The sequence below is a fragment of the Pelodiscus sinensis genome, chromosome 1 (assembly GCF_049634645.1).
Source record: "Pelodiscus sinensis isolate JC-2024 chromosome 1, ASM4963464v1, whole genome shotgun sequence".
Taxonomy (NCBI): Eukaryota; Metazoa; Chordata; order Testudines; family Trionychidae; genus Pelodiscus; species Pelodiscus sinensis.
The window spans coordinates 116,897,592-116,918,585 of record NC_134711.1 but is presented as its reverse complement, the minus strand read 5'-3'; the positions used below and the strand labels follow the sequence as shown (position 1 = coordinate 116,918,585).

The window sequence follows — 20,994 nt, the reverse complement described above, 5'->3', positions numbered from 1 at the left end:
CAAAGGAGGTCAGATTAGAATAGCCCCATCTGACTTTACTGTGCAGTAAGTGGGAGTCTCACACTATTTTCTTTAAAGGAAATATTGGCTTCTTTACACCTTGGAAATTATATCAAGTTTGACACTTATTTGGAGCACAAATACTGTATAAAAATAAACTATCAGTTTCCTAAAATGTCCTCACATATATAAGACAGGGAAATATTGTGGCAAAACAGAGCATTACTGCTGGACAATGGTCACCTTTTGCATTTTCCTTCTACAGCTTTAAAGGAACATGTTTTAATACACAGATATAGTGTGCTGTCCCTTATTATCCGCACAAGTTAATTTCAGTGCCTAGAGGCATCACTACAAAAACTTTGCCCTTTCATCTTTTGCACAATAGTATCACAATCTGCACAAACAACAGCAAACACCTCTGATCTCCTTCTGATGTGTAGTTCCTTCTGTAGATGGATGCTAAACACTGTATTAATACAAACTGTGAAAATCTCTGTTGAGTTTTATGTGAATCCTATAATAGACTCCCGTTATACTGATAAACAGAATTAAAAAATGGAACAAAAGCCTTGTTATATAAATGAAGGTGGATTGTTCATTTAGAACTACATGCCACGATTTATTAAAAATCACACAGGGCGATTGTAAACTGCCAACAAACAAAGAAATGAGAAACAAAACAAAAAATGTAAAGTTTCATACTGCTAGTTATACACACAGATATTTTATTTTTGTTTCATTTTACTCTGTAGGATCACAGTGACAATGTTACCTTTTATTTCTCCAAAGTTCCCTGATCCCATGGCAAGAAGCTTGTCTTTCCAGTCCTTTGATAGTAGCTTTTCAATACTGGGAGTTTCTGAAAGAAGGGAGGGAAAAAATGCAAGAAAATCAACATCACTGGCTCCACAATAGAACTCATTAAAAGTCTATCTGCTAAAAATAAGACCAACCCTATTCTGGGCCCCAATTTGTAATGACTTCATCAACAAAGTGATAAGGGGGGGGGGAAAATGTGTTTTGTCACCTGCTGTTTCAAAATCATTAGCTTTTTCCTCTTGCGGAACAAAGCCATAGTAATTCTGTATGACAATGGGCACATATAAACCTGCAGTTCATTGTTTTTCAATTTAGTGAGCAAGTTCAGCTTATAATGGATTCTTGTCAATTTCAGAGTGTTAGTCTGCAGTCAAAAATGATTATGTTGATAAAATGCAGAGTTAAAAAAAAGGCAAAGAATTAGCTCCTAAATCTGCTACATGTAATTATATCCCTCTGTGTGTTTACAATCACATCTACTTTATAATGTGTGTTTAAACATTGTGCGGTGGTAAGTACACCGTGGAAAGGCTTTCCAGTAACACACACAAACTCAGACATTGCAAATAAATAAATAAATAAATAAATAGCAATAATAATAAAGTTTGATGTGACAGAAAGCCTTACAAATATTGAAAAATCCAGAAATGGGAGGGAGCAATGCCTAGAATGGAAAACCATTATTTTCTCATTTCAGATTTCTATCACTTCCTTTTTATAAGAAGATATATTCGTTCAGTATTTTCAGGGGAAAATACACCGAGGGTGTGGATGGATCCGATATTTATGTGTCTGACTCCTGCAATTTGACCTCTTTTTTGTGTGGAATTTTAATGCATAAGTAAATATAAATGCTAATAAAATTCAGAGAACATTAAACTCAGTTCCAAACAATGTAATTGTATATTCTTGTCAGCATTTAGATGGGTACACAATTACAATGGCTTTCAATCCCACGATTAGTACTGCATTCAGTTAGAAAATGGAGTGTACTAAAAGATAAGTGTCCCAGTATGCGCCATCTAAATAACAATACCCACACTTATTATCTGGATCTAAGACATATACTGCTATTCTCCACATTTGTGTTTATGTGTATTTGTATTTGTTCAGGCATTTGTTTACCCCCTACCAGGAGCATAAAAGGAGTACATGTTAACTTATCAAAGGGACCGTCTGGCCTAGGGACCATGCAATTATTAGCAACTGGTTAATTTTCCCCACAGTAAAAAGCTTTATGAGGAGCCTTCATTATCTTGTTTGGCTAATTTTGCCAACCTTCTTGAGCCCCTAACTTAAAGCTCTCAGGAATCAGTGTCGCAAAATCTGAATGCAGTTTCCTATAACAACAACAACAACAACAAAAAATCAAAGGTCTCCTCCTTCTCTTTCAAAAAATACCAATATTATAATAACATTTGAGTCTTTATAAAGGATTTGTAGAAAATGAAAGTGAACAACTCAAAATCTTTATTTCATAAACTAACATTAATAATATAATACAATACAGTATCACATAATGTATGTATTCTCTCTCACACGCACTAGCCTTAAAATGTTCAGTTTCCAGTTTAATATTTTTAAAATATAATTATAGGAATTCTGCTCTTTAAATGGTAGTATTTTATGCTACCTTTTTTTGTAAAAATAAGAACTACATTAATAGAAGATTTCATTACAAGCTCAAAATTACAATTAGATCACAATGAAATAGCTATGAGAAGCTGCATGTTAACATTTTAAAATTCTGAGTTCATGATAAGAAGATTCCACTGTGCTTTAGAGGCTTTTACAAATACTTCCAAAGTTTGTACTTTCCCAGTAAACACTTCATGAAGGAAACCATTTTTTAAACCATATCTTGAATAGGTCAAATAAACATTGCTGTTTTCTTTTTCCAGTGTTTTTAAAAAATTCTTGAGTAGCATGTAAACAGGCCAGAGTCAATGAGGTATTTGCAATAGATTGTCAGTCATTAAAAGCTAACAAACCTTTGCAAAGCAGGAATGCAGCAATAGAAATCCATTGTGAACTAACAATAGGCTACAGAACCTCCAGGCACCAAAAGTAGACCATTTTACTTTTAAGTCTATTGTCAGCAAAGTCCATGACAAAGCTTTTCCCCTGCAGCTAGACAAAATATTCGCTGTAGTGTGCTGGTAAAGAAACAGAAGACTTCTGTCTAACTTGCAGAGTTAAAGCAACAGTAGCCTGGTTTCTGAAGCCTACAGAACTCTCCAGGTTCACTGCAGACCGCTATATTAGCTACCAACGGAGACACAGCTCAGCTACACAGCAACTTACTACAATTACCTTCCTTGTGACAAACAGTCCCTCCAAATGAATGGTTCTTTCAAGACCATTTTATTTGGAAGGTGATCAGAAATCAAAGTTAACTTTCTATGCATAAACCAGGACAGGAGTGTCTGTGATTAAGTTTGATGCTATTTTTTTAGAGACTTTTTTGGTTTTGTTTTGTCAATGTAAACTTATTGACTGTAATGAAACAACTCATGTTACAAATTACTGTTCTTGCAACCCGACTCTACTGGTAATTCAGGAAGAGCTGCAACAAACAAGCTAAGAATAATGAATTCAATGGACAGCCATGTATCAATGACTGAATTTTTACTAGAACGGTAAAGATCTCAGTAGGAAATTCATGATTAAGGATGTGAAAGGCCAAATGGCAAAATCCCAATAGTAACGATGCATCTGTTCATTAATGTGTGAATATGAGTAATATGAAAATTTAACACAATTATAATCCCCTTTGCAATGCTGATGGCGTAAAATAGATTGTGGTGATCTAATAAGTATTTCCCCTGTTGAAATACTGTATGTTAACTATTTAAAATAATACTATATGGATTTTTTTGAGATACATGTAATCATGTTTAATTGATGTACTAAAGTAGTCTGAAATCTCTTTTGACTTGAAACACAATTGCCATGTAAGACACGGCAACAGAATTTTGCTATATTTACAGCCTGTAAATATTTTTATTGTAAAATGGACTCATATGATTTTTAGAGACAATTGATGGTCATTCCCCATTCAAAAGGAAGAACTGAAAATCTATATCAAATTATAGTTTGATTTATTGCATTACAGCATCTTTAAAACAATTAGAATTTATGTACTCTATCCACTCTATTAAAAAAAAGGCTAGAAACAGATACATATTAAACATACATAATTGTCCTAAAAGTTACAACCATAAAAAACTTAAACTAAATAAAAGCCTAAAACATTTTGTTGAGAGGCGCACATATACTGGGATAAGAAATAACACAGAGACTTGTTTGCAAAACAGACATACGTTGTGCAGTTTAAAAAGTTTACAAATGTACATATGGGTATGCATGCAATGTGTACCAACCATGGAGTTCGACTCATTCTAGTGGTCTAATGGGTGTGAGCGCAATACTGAGATCTGAAAACTGCTATTTCTAATCACTATTCTGGCACAGACTCTTCAAGGATTTGGGAAATACTTAACAGCTTTTCCTCTGTAAAATGGGGATGATTCTGTAACAACCTCATACAATTGCCAGTCATGGACCAGGACCTCATCATGCAAAGTGCTATACAAATACAGATGCTAGATATGTTCTGCTGTACGCCATGCTCATTCAGGACTTCTCAAGGTGGTAATACTTAGCTCTTCCTTCTTCACAAACATGGGACTCATCCACTTGAACTAAAAGTTTATTAGCAACATAGAACCTAGGACACACAGAGCTACATTCACAAAAGACTTATGCACCAAACATCCCCTTTACGTATCAAACCCCCAGACTCAGACTCCAGTGGGATTGATAAAAACCCTATTCTGCTGCAGGTGCCTAAAAACTACGGATGCCTAAATTCACTAGGCACAAAAATCTCTGCCATAAAAGTTATCTAGACAATACATCCCCTCCTCCCTCTCCAACACACACAACTGCAACCCCCTGGCAGGCACAGAATTTGTCCTACCACTTGTGGCCCAGATGCCTGACTGGAGCTGCCTTCGCAAATACAGAAGTCAAACACTATGCTAGTCACCTATATTTGTGTATCTCTCACATGAACACAGCGTGGACCCCTGAGCCCCAGAGCAATTCACAAAAATAGACATCCCCGTACCTAACTTGTCTGTGGGACCAGAACCAGTAAACATGTTTAGAGTTCAACTACTGGGGTAAGAGCTCTCCCTAAAAGCGAGAAGAGGACCACCTCCCTCAGTCATAACTATGATCCCAGTGACTAAGATATGCACCTGGTTCAAATCCCTCCTGCCCCTGTGGGAGAGAAGGAATTTGAATAGGGATCTGCAACCTCTTTTGAGCATGCCCTAAGCATGGGCTAAGAGATAGTCTAATGTGGGGCTCCCTAACTCTCCTACTGAAGCTTGTTTCACTGTGAATATTTAAAGTTGAGTCATTGGAGCAGGGGGACTAGAGGATAGGAGGGACAGACTCTAAAGGGGGGGGATACGAGGCTCTGTCCCCTCTGTGGCCCAATCCCTGCCCTTCCTCTTCCTCCTGAGACTCCCCTTCTGCAACCAAGTCAGAACTGGATTGGTCATCCCAGGCAACCTCCAACTGTCAGGGGGCTGAGGGGCCTGAGAGCAGCTCTTGGCCCTTATCCCCACTCCCTACCCAGGGCAAGTGGAAGGTACATAGCTCTTACCCCATTCCAGCTCTAGTTTATGGCCCAGCAGTAGCCACATTAAAAGCTAAAGAGCTGTAGCAAGGCCATGGTAAGAGCCACCTGGGAAGCTGTGGGAAGATGTGGACCCTCCATCTGCCCAAGACAAAGAATTGGGGGGGGGGGGGGGAGAGGGAGACATGGGCTGGGAACTGCTTTCAGGTCTCCCTGCCCCAGGTAGGTGGAGAATCCATGTTTCCCCCACAGCTGCCTGGGTTCCCCCTGGGCCATTTTTACCAGGCTAGGCTCCAGCTTGTGGCACGGAGGACTTGGGAGATTCCCGGGGGGGGGGGGGGAGGGGGGGAGGAGGGAGAACAGGGGGCTGGGCCTGTAGGGAAAAGTTGCCCCTCTCCTTTGGAGCCCCTGGCTGGAGGTGTCTCCCACTTTACAAGTGAGTACTCAGCCTACTGATTCTTTCACTATTTCTGTCATTTATGTTAGGAGCTAGCACCCTCTCCATCTGGCTTCTGGCTAAAACAGGACAAGCACCTAACACCAAAAGAGGGGCTGCAGTGGAAAAAAACAAAGCAGAGGGATGTGCTTCCCTCCAATCCACACAAGTGCAAGTGCCAATCTCTGTGTGAAGCATTTTCTACAGACCAGCATAGTTGAAGAGCCACGTGGCAGCATCCTGACTTTTGTGAACTTGTTCTGATGTGCCCATCTCTCTACATTCAATGTATAGGAAGCCGTGGAGCCTAATTCAGGCTTTGTGAATTCCCAAGGATTTTCTAGACATCTAAGTTCCACTGTGAAGCTAGCCTTTAGGATGGGGTGGGGAACCTGCAGCAGGCCGGATCTGGCCCTTAGCTTCATTTGTCCCAGTCTTTAGCAAGTCCCTGTGCCATGGGCCAGAAGCCCTGGGCTTCTGCGCACCTAACTATGGGGCTGGAGTATGAGTGTCACCTCGCTCATCTCCATCAGAAAGCCCCCCTCATGGCCTCTCCCTGCTTCAGGGCTGGAACCCAGCCCATGCAGAGTTAAGTGTGAATGAGGTATGGGGTTTGTTGGGTTTTTTTTGTTTGTTTGTTTGTTGCTTTCCACCTTGGCAATACTGGAAGCAGGTAAGTTCTGAGGGTTTGGTTTTCTGTTTTGTTTGTGTGTATCCCCTGACTCATTTTCTGTGGGATGGTGGCCCCTGCTTTAGAACAATAGCTCTGGTTTTATCTAGTAAGTAGCAGTAATATGCAGAATAGCCAGGAGATTACAGTATTTACTCACGGAGGTGTTATGAAGTTAATACTTGCAAAGATTCTCAATGATTAAAAGCACTCCATTAATTATAAGCATTATGGAGACTTATGGCTAGGGCAGGGAAAGAGAACAAAATGTGAAAAGAACAACAGAAATTATAAAATAAATAGTGGCAAAAGAGAAGAACATGGACAGAGTCCTTTGACCTGAAATACAGATTAATTCACAGCAATTTTTTTCCTGGTTGTACATTTATCCATTATTATGTCCTTCATAATATATTTACACAGCATTTTGTTTCCCTTTTTTCCACACTTGCCTCTTTTGCTTGCCTGTGCTTCTTCGCATCAATGCCTATGGCAATACCCAATGGTGAATGGCCCTCCAACTGTGCCAGCCATTGTTACAACAGCATACAGGCTCTTCAGTTAATGTTCATTCCCAAGAACTCTCCCTCCTTTCCCCTCTTGGTGCCAAACACTCTCAAGACTGACTCCCTCAGATGGAACAATGAGACCTGGAGACTCATGCCAGCATCCAGTCATTCTCAAACAGAGCTGCAGTGCCAGGGATAAAAGCACATTCTCTCCAGTGCAGTCACTATTTGTGTATGTATCTATACATGCACACAACACTGCATGCATTAGGATTCTCTGAAAGTATTAAAAAAATTAAAGGATCTAAGTAAATGAACAGGAAAACCACCTTTGTAAACTAGGGATGTGAGTAGTCGACTGGAGCATCGACTACTCACATCCACCCCCTCAATGAGAGGCAGCGGGGGACGGGGGAAAAACAGGAGCCGGTGCTGGCGGAAGCTGGCTTAAAAGCTGGTTTCCCCCAGCACCCTCTCCATGATGCTGCTTGCCTCCCTGATGCCTCTATCAGAGGTAGCCGAGGGTGGATAGAGGAGGTTGCTGCAAAGTAATGATGTTAAATTGTGGTTATCTAACTAATTGTGCAGTTGATACAATTTGTATTGACTACACAACTAGTCGATAAGGACTGCTATGCAGAGCTGCAGCGGGGAGAGCTCCAGAAGCTGGTTCGAGCTGGGACTGAGCAGTCCCAGCTCATGCTGGCTCTGGGAACTGTCCATGCTGCGGCTCTGCATTTTAAATGTAGTAAGAGTTGCCAGCCTTGTTAACAGGGGCTGCTGCCAGATAGAGGAAGCAGAGGGGGGGCAGGCAACACCTCAGAGACGGTGCTAGGGTGAATCAGCTTTCAAGAAGGCTTCCCCTAGCACCGGCTCCTGTTTCCCTCTCTTACATCCCTCTTCACTTACATCACTACTGCGAAGCAGCCTCTTCCCCCCGTGAGCTGAGATTCACTGTGGGCAGAGGCTGCTCCAGCAGCAGCCCCTGTTCGCAGTGGCCTGGGCTGCTGGACTCAGTGTGAGCCAGGACCAAGAAGCTGGCTCTTACTACATTTAAAATGCAGAGATGCAGAGCAGGTGGCTCCCAGAGCCGGCAGGAGCCAGGACTGCTCAGTCTTGGCTCAAGCCAGCTCCTGGAGCTAGCCTTGCCATGGTTCTGAAGAGCAATCCTTACCCGACTAGTCATGTAGTTAATACAATTTGAATTGACTACACAATTAAGTTAGATAACCACAATTTAACATCCTTACTGTTAAAGGGGAAGGGGGTGTTAACCGTGTATATCCTAACACCAGTTTTTGGTTTTCTTGAGCTTTAACTGTGCTTCGTTGACATATTTGTTCCAAATCCCTCCTTCACAAAAATGGTTTCATTTTGAGAAAGGAACTACTGGGCTCTAAGGCCTAGTTTATGTTAGAAAGACATACTAACTCATAATTTTCAGTATAGCCTGGAGTTCATCCATGTTTAATTTTGTCTCCTACTGACAAAAATTTCCACATTTTCCAGTTTACGTCTTCCTCTTTTCGGAGAGACCCAAACCTCAAGCTATTTTAGTTCTATTGTAGTGGCAATGTGATTGTGTGGGGTGCCTGTACCCATAAGCAGACCTCCAGCTACAAATCCACAGTACAACGTTCTCTTCAGGACTGACATGTGTGGGAGCACTTTTGAATTTCACTGCCCAGGGATCACAATAACCAGAAGCTCTCCTCACTTTTAAATGCACAGCAAAGTCTTTACAGCCACATCTATTGCTGTTACCTGCTAATTATTTGCTGCCATCATGGCTCCTTGAACTCAGTGCCATGTTGCTGTTTGGTTTAAGGAGGAGATGCTTAGTTTCTTTTCACTGTGGGGAGAAATGTATGTGCAGAAAAGCTCCAGCACTCCACAGGAACAAGACTATTTACAGTGACTAGGCGATGGAAATGACAAAACTCAACTACTCCAAAGAGAAGTCCCCAGGCTATGCAAAGGGAAAGAAGCTGATGCAAGACCATCAGAAAGTGAAGAAGAGCAATAAGTTCCAGAGGTACCCATGTGACTTGTGTCTTTTATAACTAATCCAGAGACCCTGTAAGATTTTGCCTGTAACCACTGTGGACAATTAATGTCAGAGAGGAAGAAGCTCCTGTGGAGCAGTGGATGAGGAAGAGGTTATGGTACTGGCCAGCAAGTGGACAACAAGGTGTAGTAAAACATGGTGTCCAGTACTACCGATGGACATCCAGTCTGAATTCCTCATGTTGACACAGGTCATCTCTGGAAAAGGCAGAATCTGGGAAGGCAAGTGGCTGTTTATGTCTCAATAAATAAACTGGTGTAGGCTGATACGCCCTGACTCGTGGCAATGTGTGCCTATATGTCTGCATTTCTTGAAAAGAATTGATGTAAAACATGATGTGAACCCATATATGCTTTCCTCCTGATCCAGCTGTAAACACTGTCTACCATTTAGCCATCATTTTTCCACCCCATCTGCACACTATTATACCAACACACTCTAGCAAGTACTGCTTACATAAGCATTCTCAATGCACCTGAATTAACCCTCTGTTTTCCCCGTTTACAGTGGGAGGTAGACCAACTCAGAACTAAAGCCCAAAATATAAATAAATCTCCCCCCCCACCACCCTCTCAAAAAGATAGTCAAAGGTAAGTATACGAAAAAAATCTCTTTTTAAATAGCATTTTAATCACACAGATCTGTATCAACAGCAGCACCAGACAATGATCATAAAGAAGTGAATAAGGCAGCATTAAAAATTAGTGAAATTGATATCACGGGGTTACATGAACACACAGTATTTACACACACCCCCACACAGCTTTCTAACAACTGAGCAATGCATTTAAGGCATTAAAGGCAGCTTTGCAAGACACCACAAATCACAGACACACTTACAGTACACTGAGGCTTGGAAATTCAAGTCTACACAAAATATATTTCCTCTTACAGTCAAGGTAGTACTGTTCCCTGATACATAGACATCATTACATGTATCCACTAAGATATACAAAGCACATGCAAAGGGCATACTGTGCACGGGGAGTGAGATACTGAACATGAAAGAAAAATCAGCATGGAGCGCACACAGACATGACTGGGTCAGCCACCCAGCTGCACACGGTATAGTACTATGGATGAAAGGTCTGTTAATTTTATACAGTTTTTAGTCTGTAGGCACAATTTCACAAAAGATTGTTAACACACAATATTTAAGATTTTCAGAAGCTACAATGCAGAGCCCCTTCCCCACCCCACAATACGTGACCCTTCTCCACATCATGTCAACTGGCAGGCTCATCACAGAAAACTGCTTGGCTACATATGTTCCCAGGTATCTTCCAGACTTAAACAGCTCCCTTCTCAGGCAGGATAGCGTCCCACCTCCACCCCTGCTCCTTGAGCCACCAACATCCCCACAATCCCTTTGAGTCAGTTCCCACTGTGCTCTACCCCAGAAGACAAAAGCTCAGGGAACAAAGAGAACTGCTTTGATTATAAGCCCTGTGATCTGTGATGCACTGACATACAGCCTCGTTGCACTTCTGCATACATAATTATGGGGTGGGTAGTTAGTAAAAGGTAAAATAATCTGCAAGTTGTTGGCTCTTTTTTGAGGGGAAGGGGTGATGGCTGCATGGTGATAAAGTACATGTTGTGTGAATGTTGAGGCATCTTTATTGTGATTTCTGGCATTGTAGTGTTGCCCATAGTGCTAGAAAGTAATTCACTTATCCAAAAATGGTTCCATAGATCAAGAAAAACATTGAGTGAGTATTTAAAAGTTATCAATCACTTCTCTTCAACTAGAAATACACCTTCAGTCGTTTTACTACTGTTTACTTATATGCACATATAAGTCTTCCATAAAATATTCCTTAAAATTAACTTGTTCATTCATTCAAAATGGTTAAAGCAGCATATACCTACAATACACCACCAGCAGCTATGATACTAATTATCACACTTCCAGGGTATTGCCTGGGATATTCTTGCTGAGACTGAGCCTTGTCATGAGACATCTCCACTTGTCCTTCAAGCTTCCAAAGGCACACTTCACATTCATTTTGCAGCCACTTCGGTAACAGTAAACCTTCCCTTGCTTTCATGCAGTTTATTAGCATCTGGCTTCACGAAAGGCCCTGCTTTCAGATTGTCACAAAGTTAAGCATTTCTAAAAATCCAGGTGTCACTGGACTAGCCAACATATATGTTAGCAGAGCACCTAAAATGATTCACTAAGTCCCGCATAACTGCCAAGACTACCCCTCCCTTTGGGCTTATATAACCAGACAAGGGTGCCAACTATCACTCCAGCACAGCTAAGGATACCTTGCTCCATGAATCAATCTCTTATTTCCTGCACTTTGCCTAGCCTGGCGGAACTCTTTTTTTCTTCATGCAGACCTTGATCATGGCTGCCCCCACCAAATTTTCCAACACCAAACTGACTACTCATCAACAGCATCTATGGTTTCAAACCTCCATATGAGCACTGCCATTTGTTTCTCCACTGCAAGGCAGGTTGGGTCTTGGCAGCTCCACCAATGGTGGGAGGGGGACAGAGAGAACAGCTGCCCCAGGGTCTGGTGATTTAAAAGGGCCCAGGGCTTCCAGCAGCCACCGCTGCTACCTTGGCAGCAATGGGAGCCCCAGGGCCCTTTCAATAGCTGCCGGAGCCCCAGAGGCCACATGCCTAGTGGCACTGAAAGGCTGGCTGAGGGAGGCTTAGCCCCCAGTTCTGTCCCTTCCACTTGAGGTACATCCCTTCTGGGGGCCTGGAGCCACCCCTACCTAAAACCTGGCAATGTGTCCTCAAACCTGCATCTTAGCGTTCCTATGCTCATCATCATCATCAACAACCATAGACTCAACACCTGTTGGTGTCCGATGCCTCCCTCACTATTTCCTTCCATCTTTCCCTGTCCAGTGCAGAGTGGCTTAGTTTCTGTAGACTATCCGCACCAATCTACTATGTCATCCATCCATTCTCTGTGGAGTCTGCCTCTCCTATTCAGACCATCCGTTATGCCGAGTACCAGGGTCTTAACTTTTCACTTGTTGTTCATCCTGCAGATATGCCCAAACAGCTGTAACTTCTGTTGTATAACCTTCTGCAGTAGATTCTCTTTGGGCTGTATCTTCTTATATCATTTCTCGTTGGTGACCTTCTGCATCCATCCTATTCTCAGGATCTTTTTATAACAACTCCTCTCGAACACCAATATCCTTCTCTTCAAATCTTCGTTATCACCAGGACACTAAATGCATTCAACACACAGCTGTGGGAGTGCAGCCATCTGCAACTGAATATTCTGGGGTTACTATTGACTATTCCATGTTTGCAGGACAATCAGGTCCTACAGCTCAGTAGATGGCTCCAGAACCACCACTTCACAGGGTGCAATTATTCTGAGGAACAGCTGTAACAGCATAGCCTCTGCATTCACTGTTCAGTCATCCTCAGCTGAATCTGTTTGAGTGCTGTGTCCTTGCATGCACATCAAGATCAAGTACCCTGTCCTTTCAGTGTAGGAAGGAGCTGTGTTGCTCTCTGCCACATCCATGTTTGGAGCAGCAAGTTTTCAAATGGGACAACTTCCCCCAAAATAGCTTGCCTAAAGACAGCATGAAAGACACTAGGGTGCCTACCTACAGCGCAACACAATTTTTGTCAGTGTAGCTTCATGCTGTGTGGGCAGAATGCAACAACATAAGCAGCTGAATGAGAATGCACTCCACTGATACTGTTTTGTAGTTCATTCCGTGTCAACAAACTTCTACTAGTGCAAATCTCTAGTGTAGCATACCACCAAAATGCCCGCAAAATATATTACTGTAAATGACATTGAAAGATAGAAGTAGGATATGACCTGCATACTAACTGCAAAAAATCTAATTCTTCAGAAATAATAATTTAAAAAAATAGAGTAATAAAATGATTCTCCATCCTAATCCACCAAACAATATAATCAAGGCACAACATCTAATTTTCAATATTATACATGTATATAAAGTTCAAAGACAGCATTTTTCCTTTATGTTCAATACTACAATTACATCAATACACGTGAGGGAAAGAGTGAAATGTGAGGAAAATGTCTTCCCTATGGACCAAAGAAAATTCTGCCCCATGCAACGTTCTAATCCCTGTCTAATTCCAGTCAGCTATAAGTGAGAGAAGGAATTTATTTCTCAAGTGTGATATGCCCAAAACACAGCTGATAAAAGAAGCCCATATATCAAATGCTGCATCAGCATCATAACTCAACAGCCAAAGATATTTTAATATTTCCAGAAACTATTTCAAGAGTAACAACATAAAAACAGTTAGTCTATAAGGTGCCACAGGACTCCTTGTCGCTTTAACATAAAAACACACACACCTGGAATTTAAACCAAATCTTGCATCAGCTTTATTTTTCTGTCTCGGTTAGATTAAAGCAAATACGTGTCCTTGAAATATTTTCATATTAGTACCACAATATACTAATTTTAAGGACTCACAAGACCTAGTTAATACTAACAGACAGCTATTCTTTTGGTTTGCTAATTTTTGACATCTTTAGAAAATGATTGGTACACAACAGGACTTAAAAACATACATAAAAATATATTAACATTGAATATTTCAAAAAATACTCAGGACTCTAGTGCTACTGTTTATTCACTTGTTGGAAATTACTAACCCCCCCTCTACTTTTTAGGGTACCTCACCTGTAAGTTAAAATCTCAACAAAATCTTTAAAAATGAGTAATGGTGTAAATAATGATGAAGCATATATCTAGCACGATGGCTAAAATTTTTTAAAAAATCCACATTCAATGTTTATTTCCATTACATTTTCAAATAGAAGCTATTTTACTAAAATAATCATCATCAACATCATCATCATAACATTTGGCACCTTTCCCCTGAAGATCTCAAAAAACTTAGGAAAGATTATGTATTGTAATCTCCATTTTTTTAAAAAAGGTAAAAAACGAGGCACAGAGATTGTAAGTGACTTGCCCAGAGGCATATATTTAGGCCATCCATGTAGAACTGAGAAAATCTAGATATTCTAACTTCCAGTCCCTGCGTTAGTCATTAAGTCACATTGCCTAAAAGATTGTTACAAAATTAACGCAGAGATTTCAGGGCTGGAAAAGAGACAATTGATTAGTGTCTGCAATTCCTACCTCTTTCTAACATGAACACTACGCCAAAGAACAAGAGAAGAAAAAATTCCTTAGATGTCAAAGACAGAACAATTAAAAAAGAGTAAAACAAGAAATCTCTAGTCAAAAAGGCACAATTTCCACTTGTTGAGGGTTGTTTGGTTTTAACTAGTTCTGTTGTCAGAGAGTGACACAGAAAGATCAGTTCCTCATCAGGCCTCCCTGTAGATTTTTGGCTCTGGTTCATAATGTACTTTTGTCAGCAAGCTCAAGGAAGAGGAGTCTATTGCAGTAGGAAAAAGGGTTGGAGATAAACAGGCTTCACCTACTTTGAGACATGAAACGTCCCACTGCAGCTGCACCAAAGAACATGTTACTCGACAATCACTGGTTCCTTCCCCCCAGCACACACACACACACACACACTTTTTTTTTTGACAGCTGTCTTCCTATCATCCCAACAGGTGCTATTAGACTCCGAACAATGGCTAAGGCTTTTAAGCTACTGCTGTTGACAAGTGAAAGGAAACAACAAATGGCTCGGCAGTGCTCTTCTCCCCGGGTCACTCAGCCACTGGTAATAGTTATTATTTTTATTTATTAGCTCTGAGGCACTGTCTTCCATTGTGCCTCCCCCGTCCTCCCCTTTCTGAGGCAGCCAGGAGCATTTTAACTTTTAATAAAAATGAGAGAGCACATAGCTCCTGAGCTAGCGCTTTGTGTAAAGTGCACAGCTAATGAAGGTTGTCCATTTAGATCTGGATAATTTATGATGTCAGCAAGTGTGGGTGGGGAAGGCTGAATCAAGATGTAGCCATTCGTTACATTGTGAGGGGTGAAAGAGAGAGTGTACAGAAGCAGGAGAGAGAGAAAGAGAGATTTTTAAGAGTCTTTGTTTTTGAAAGATAGTTGCAAGTTCAGACTATAAATAAGACAGTCTCTCTGTTAAGATTAACACTATTTTCCTTTACTAATTATAACATTTCACCCATGTGTGCCTCTTCAGAGAATAATGGCTGACATAAAATCTGAAGCACAAACTATAGTTCCCTAAAAAGAATGTGAAATTAACACATTCAAAAAATGTATTGTTTATGGCTAACAAGATCTTAAATAATGCATCAAAACATGTTATCCACCAGGGGACAACTGCATCAAGATACTCCCATGCCAAGCATATATATTTACTAATTAAGGGCCTAATTGTCTAAACACTGCACAGCCAGTAAGCTCCATCAAATGCAAACCCATTCATTGGTTGGGCAAAACCATCTATTTGCATGTGCAAAACAGATAATTGAACATGCAAACCACATAATTCAGTGTACAAACAGAGCAAGTTCACCTGTGCATGCAAATGTGGCCTTTATAGAGCTCACTCAAAGCACCTAGTATCAAATATTTAACTTAATATTCTAGGAATGACTGATATAGAATCATAAGAGTTATGGCCAAACTGAGCTCTTCCAATATATATACCAGCTAAGAATATGTTCCTATATATTTACATTTTTAATTGTCGTAATCATATTGAGAAAGGGTCTGTGCGTTCTACAGTGGATTATAAACTTCTCTATTGAAAGCAGAGTCTAATGATATTACTGAAACATTCAAAAAACAAAAAAGATGAAAAAATTAAAAGAACAGAAGACAAAAAAATTACGAAAATACACACTATGCTAAAATTTCTAGTCTCTTTAAAAATATGACAGACTGTTTTACCACTGGAAGTGAGAATTAAAGCACATACGCCTGATGCTAAACAACTACACATCCTGCACTCCTCTTGCACAACATATGTGAAAACAAAATCTCAATATCTGTTTGCCAGATGCCAGAAAAGATATGAATAATAAAAAAAGACAAGATTTATACTACAAATCAGAGCTTCTCAAGTGCAGGTAGTTTCCCAGTAAATCAGAATGGTAGTTGTAATGCAAATGATATTTGCATGGAATCATTATGTCAAATTAAATAGAAATTATTAAAGCAAATGTCATCTTTGGATTTGCTTAGAATAATCTTCCAAGATTTTCACACAGGCTTCTCTACTAAAGTACAGCATTCCATCTGCTTTGTTCTGTTTGTTCTCACTTGTCGCCATTCATAGATTTTTTTTTTGGACTGTGTTATTTTCGGATTAAACAGGGAGAGGAAATACACTGGGTTTCCTTTTGATATAACATTTATCTTCATGAGTTTGGAAATGATATCAGGATGCACAAGTGGTGCAGTCACGCAGCAGTTATGGCAAGACATCCCCAAACATGTGAAGAGAAACCAAGAGAAGTCTATTTTCTGTGGTTCTTTAATGTAACAGTTCTACACAAAGAAAAAGGGGGAGACTAAGAGAAAAAGATAAAGAGAAAGGGAGGACATGTCTACACTTACCAGGATATCAGCGCTGTAACAATCTATTTCCTGTGGGTTGGTTTAGTGGGTCTACCTGCTAAATCAACTGCCAATCACTCTCTCATCTCTGGTACTCCACTGGAATGAGATGTGTAAGAGAAGTCAGCCAGAGAGCTTCTCCCGTCACCCCCCGGCAGCGGAGACCCTGTGGGTACGTCTAGACTACATGCCTCTGTCACCAGAGGCATGTAGATTAGGCTACCAGACATAGGAAAATGAAGCGGTGATTTAAATAATCGCCGCTTCATTTAAATTTACATGGCTGCCACGCTGAGCCGACAAACAGCTGATTAGCTTTTTGTCGGCTCAGCGCTGTAGTCTGGACGCACGGGTGTTGACATCAAAGGCATTTGTCGACCATCCAGGTATGTCTCCTGGGATGAGGTATACCTGGGTGGTCGACAAATGCCTTTGATGTCGACACCCGCACGTCCAGACTACAGCACTGAGCCGACAAACAGTTGATCAGCTGTTTGTCGGCTCAGCACGGCAGCCATGTAAATTTAAATGAAGCAGCGATTTAAATGTCGCCAGAGGCATGTAGTCTAGACGTACCCTGTGGCAACTCTCCAGCTAGAACCTCCATGTCCAGAGTATAGTTTGGGGTTACTGTCCTGGACTCTATTCTTTGGAGGGATCCGCAGCAGCCACTCCACCATCCTATGGATGGCTCAGTCCCCATATTGAGGATAGCTCCCACCGCATCCTCAGGGTCCAGGGTGGCTTGGGGGATTACCTCAGGGGCTGGGAGCTGGCAGCAGGGGTTGGGCTCCCTTGCACTCAGCACAGTGGTGAGAGGTGCAGGAAACGAAGTAATGCAGCGGCCTGCTCTGCTCCACTGCCCATCTTCCAGCTAGGTCACTCTGCTTCTCATAGCAAGTGCAGAGGGTGTGTGAACCCAGCTGCTGTCCCGCACCAGTCCCCCTTCCCTGTAATTCCCGGATCATGTCACTTAGGGGAGGGGAGTTTGAGGAAAGGATGCAATGGGGGCAGGAGGAGGCTGAGCAAAGTCAGGGTTTGGGGGAAGGTGTGTAGTGGGAGCAGGGGCAGGAAATGATGGGGTGGAGGCAGGGCCTACGGTAGAGGGGGGATTCCTAGGCCCCACACCTGCCAGGTATAGCTCTGACACCAGCTACAGTATTCACATAGCTGGAGTTGCATAAATTAGGTCGACATTGCCCTGTTGTGTAGACCTGCCCTCAGTGAAGCACTATAGCTGCTCCCTATTAATTATAGACACTACTACTGAATTACTGTCTCCCACATTGCTGTACATACAGATTACCCAACCAATCGACGTAAACATAAAAGCAAAACAGCAAGAAGGAGCAACACTCAAGGTGTATTGCTGCAAAATATAATATGATACAAACTTGGGCACCAGGGATTTTTAGAAAGCAGTGCCACTTCTATGAAGGAGGAGGATTTTGTATTTCTCCTCTGCCAAAGAAGCAGTATAATCGTGCCCTGCCCTTAGAATTCTTCTGTAGCATAAATGTCTTTGTGAACTCAGATTATCACCATTCAACCCCAGAAAATGACAACTCCCACCACAAGAAATTACCTTATTTTATAGGGAATTAACTCATCTGCATCTGGACAAGAACAGAACATTAATCCTTCCAAAAATTAGGGCCATTCACTCTAAAAGCAGGCATAGAAACACTAACAGCAATCAAGGGCTACACCTTGTTGGTCACAGAATATAGGACTGGAAGGGGCCTCAAGAGGTCATCAGGTCACTGTCTTTGCATTCGTGACCAAAGATCATCTACACAATCCCTAACAGGTGTTTGTCTAACCTGCTCTTGAAAATCTCCAATGATGGAGATTCAACAACCTCCCTAGGCAATGTATTCTAGTGGTTAACCACCCTAAAAGTTAGGAAGTTTTTCATCATGCTCAACCTAAACCTCCCTTGCTGCAATTTAAGTCCATTGCTTCATGTCCTATCATCAGATGTTAAGAAGAATAATTTTCTCCCTCCTCCTTGTAAGAAACTTTTAGGTACTTAAAAACTGTTATGTCCCCTCAAGTCTTCTCCTTTTCAATCTAAATAAACCCAGTTATTTCAATCTTCCCTCATGGCTCATGTTTTCTAGACTTTTAATCTTTTTGTTTCTCTTCTTTCGAATTCTTCTAATTTGTCCACATCTTTGCTGAAATGGGCACCCAGAACTGGACACAATACTCTAGTTGAGGTATAATCAGCATTGAGTAGAGAGGAAGTTACTTCTTTTGGGGTATGTCTACATTGCAGCATTATTTCAAAATAGCTTATTTCGAAATAACGCGTCTACACACAAAATGCATTTCGAAATAGTGGACTCTGAATCACATTTAAGGCTGGCCAGAACCAGTTCTGGCAGGGCACCAGGTCAGGACTTACTGTGTGGGACTGCTGCCTGAGGCTAACTGAGGTCTGTGTTTAAAGGGCCTCCCTGCCCCCCAGACAGCCAGTTCTCAGGTTTCCCTGCTTGCTCGCCTACCTCGATGAGGGACAGCAAAGCATTTTTGTCTCAGCGTGCTCTGGTTGCCCTTGCTCGGGACATCACAGCATTCTGCAACATGGAGCCAGAGCTGCCCCTGGGCACTCTGGTGCTTCTCGTGGATGCGTTCCTGCGAACCTGGCTGCATTTGCTGCACGCTGCCATCCAGGAGGTCCATCGGGGGCTGTCAGTATGCAGGAGGCCCTGCAGGAGAACTTCCACCCTGAGGAGCACTAAGAGCCTCCCTGGTCTGCTCCACTGGGGGCTTGTGCCTCATTCCTCCCTCACGTCCTTCCACTTACCCCTCCCTAACCCCCTTCCTGGTGTAAAATAAAATACACATATTTTCATAAATACAAACTCTCTTTATTTAACAAAACGGGGGGGGGGGGGGAATGAAACTCTGGTGAGTCTGGGGAAAGGAGGCAGAAAAGGGGAGGAGAGAGGGTGGGAGAGGAGACAGGGAAACCTGGGAGGAGGAAGCAAGGGGAAGAAGGGGGAGGGGAAGCTCAGGGCTCAGGGTTAGGGGTCTCACCAGGCCAACTGTCTCCCAGCACCACAGGTGTGGGGGCCTCAGCATCTCCGGGGGGATGAGGAGAGGGTGGAGCATGTGGAGGAGATGGAGGGGAAAGCGGGAGGGAGAGAAGGAGTGGGAGGAGGAGCGGTAGCTAGGGACGCAGCAGGAGACAGCACGCTCTGTACCACGGTCTGCAGGTACTGGCAGATGGCACGGCCCTGGGCAAGCAGCTCCTACCGGAGCTGCAGGTCTTCTTGCAGCCAGTGCTGAAGGGTGCAGTATAGGGCTTGCAGTGCCCCCAGGTACTGCTGCTGGTACCCCTCCACTTCACGGGTGGTCCTGTGGAGTCCTCGGGTGCGGGAGCATGTCCCGGGCGGGGTGATGTGCCCTGCACACGCAACTGGTGCGGCTGTGGAGAAACAAGAGAAGTGGTCAGTTATCCCTGGGGACACAGTGGGTGAAGCCCAGCCCCCCTCTGCAAGGCGAGGATGACTGTGCCCTGCACCATCAGAGCCAATGTGCTTGCACAGAGGGCATGTTCAGAATGTCCTGCTATCTCCGGGCCTGGGAGCTACCTCAAGACCACCCCTGTGCTATATATAGTGTGTGGGGGGGGGAGGAGGGGACAGATGTCCCCTGCCTCTGTGTAGAGTGACCTTGTGGAGGGAGGGCGTCCTTCTGTGTCCCACCTCGGAGTCAGGAGAATGTCATGTCTCTTCACACATGCATGTGGCTAACAGGATAAGGCCCCTGTGTGGCAGCCAGCTGGGCCACATGCCCAGGGGTGGCGTGGCACATGCATGGGTTGCTGCGTGATCCATGGACAGCAAGGCCCACACGTGCAGTCTCTGGTTTCTGTCTCCCCTCCCCCGCATAAGGGGACAGTGATGGCACTCACCTGTTGCCTCGCTGGCCTCAGATGACACTGGTGATAGGCCAGCTGGGGTGGCTTGGGGGACACAGCTGCTTAGCACCCTTCGCCTGGTCTGCTGTGGCTCCTGGCTCTCCTCCTCCTCGATGCCCTGGTCAGGGCCCTCTGCTGCAGGGTTGATGATCACCAGGGGGGCCTGGCCCATCCCACACCGCAGGATGTCGTCCCGGGTATCAGAATAGGGGCAGGTGTCTGGATCAGCCCCTGGTTGGGAGCTGCCCCCCATGGCCCTGGAATACGCCTGCCGTAGCTCCTTGATTTTCATCCGCACCTGCTTCTGGGTGTGGATGTGGCCCTTGGTGGCCAGGCTGGCAGCCATCTGGCTGTAGATGGCCGCGTTCCTCCTTCTAGTGCGGAGATCATGGACACTGAAGTATTCCCCCCAA

At 43.0% G+C, this 20,994-nt stretch overlaps 1 protein-coding gene across 12 annotated transcripts in view; it reads right to left on the bottom strand.

The window, feature by feature from the left end:
• The window catches only part of SOX5 (SRY-box transcription factor 5), an 897,303-nt gene that overhangs the window by 214,393 nt on the left and 661,916 nt on the right, over positions 1 to 20,994 (bottom strand). For all 12 annotated transcript variants that reach the window (XM_075898182.1, XM_075898188.1, XM_075898174.1 and 9 more), the window contains one exon: positions 776 to 862. In XM_075898182.1, the coding sequence (XP_075754297.1) occupies positions 776 to 862 (87 nt within the window). The remainder of the gene's footprint in view (positions 1 to 775; positions 863 to 20,994) is intronic.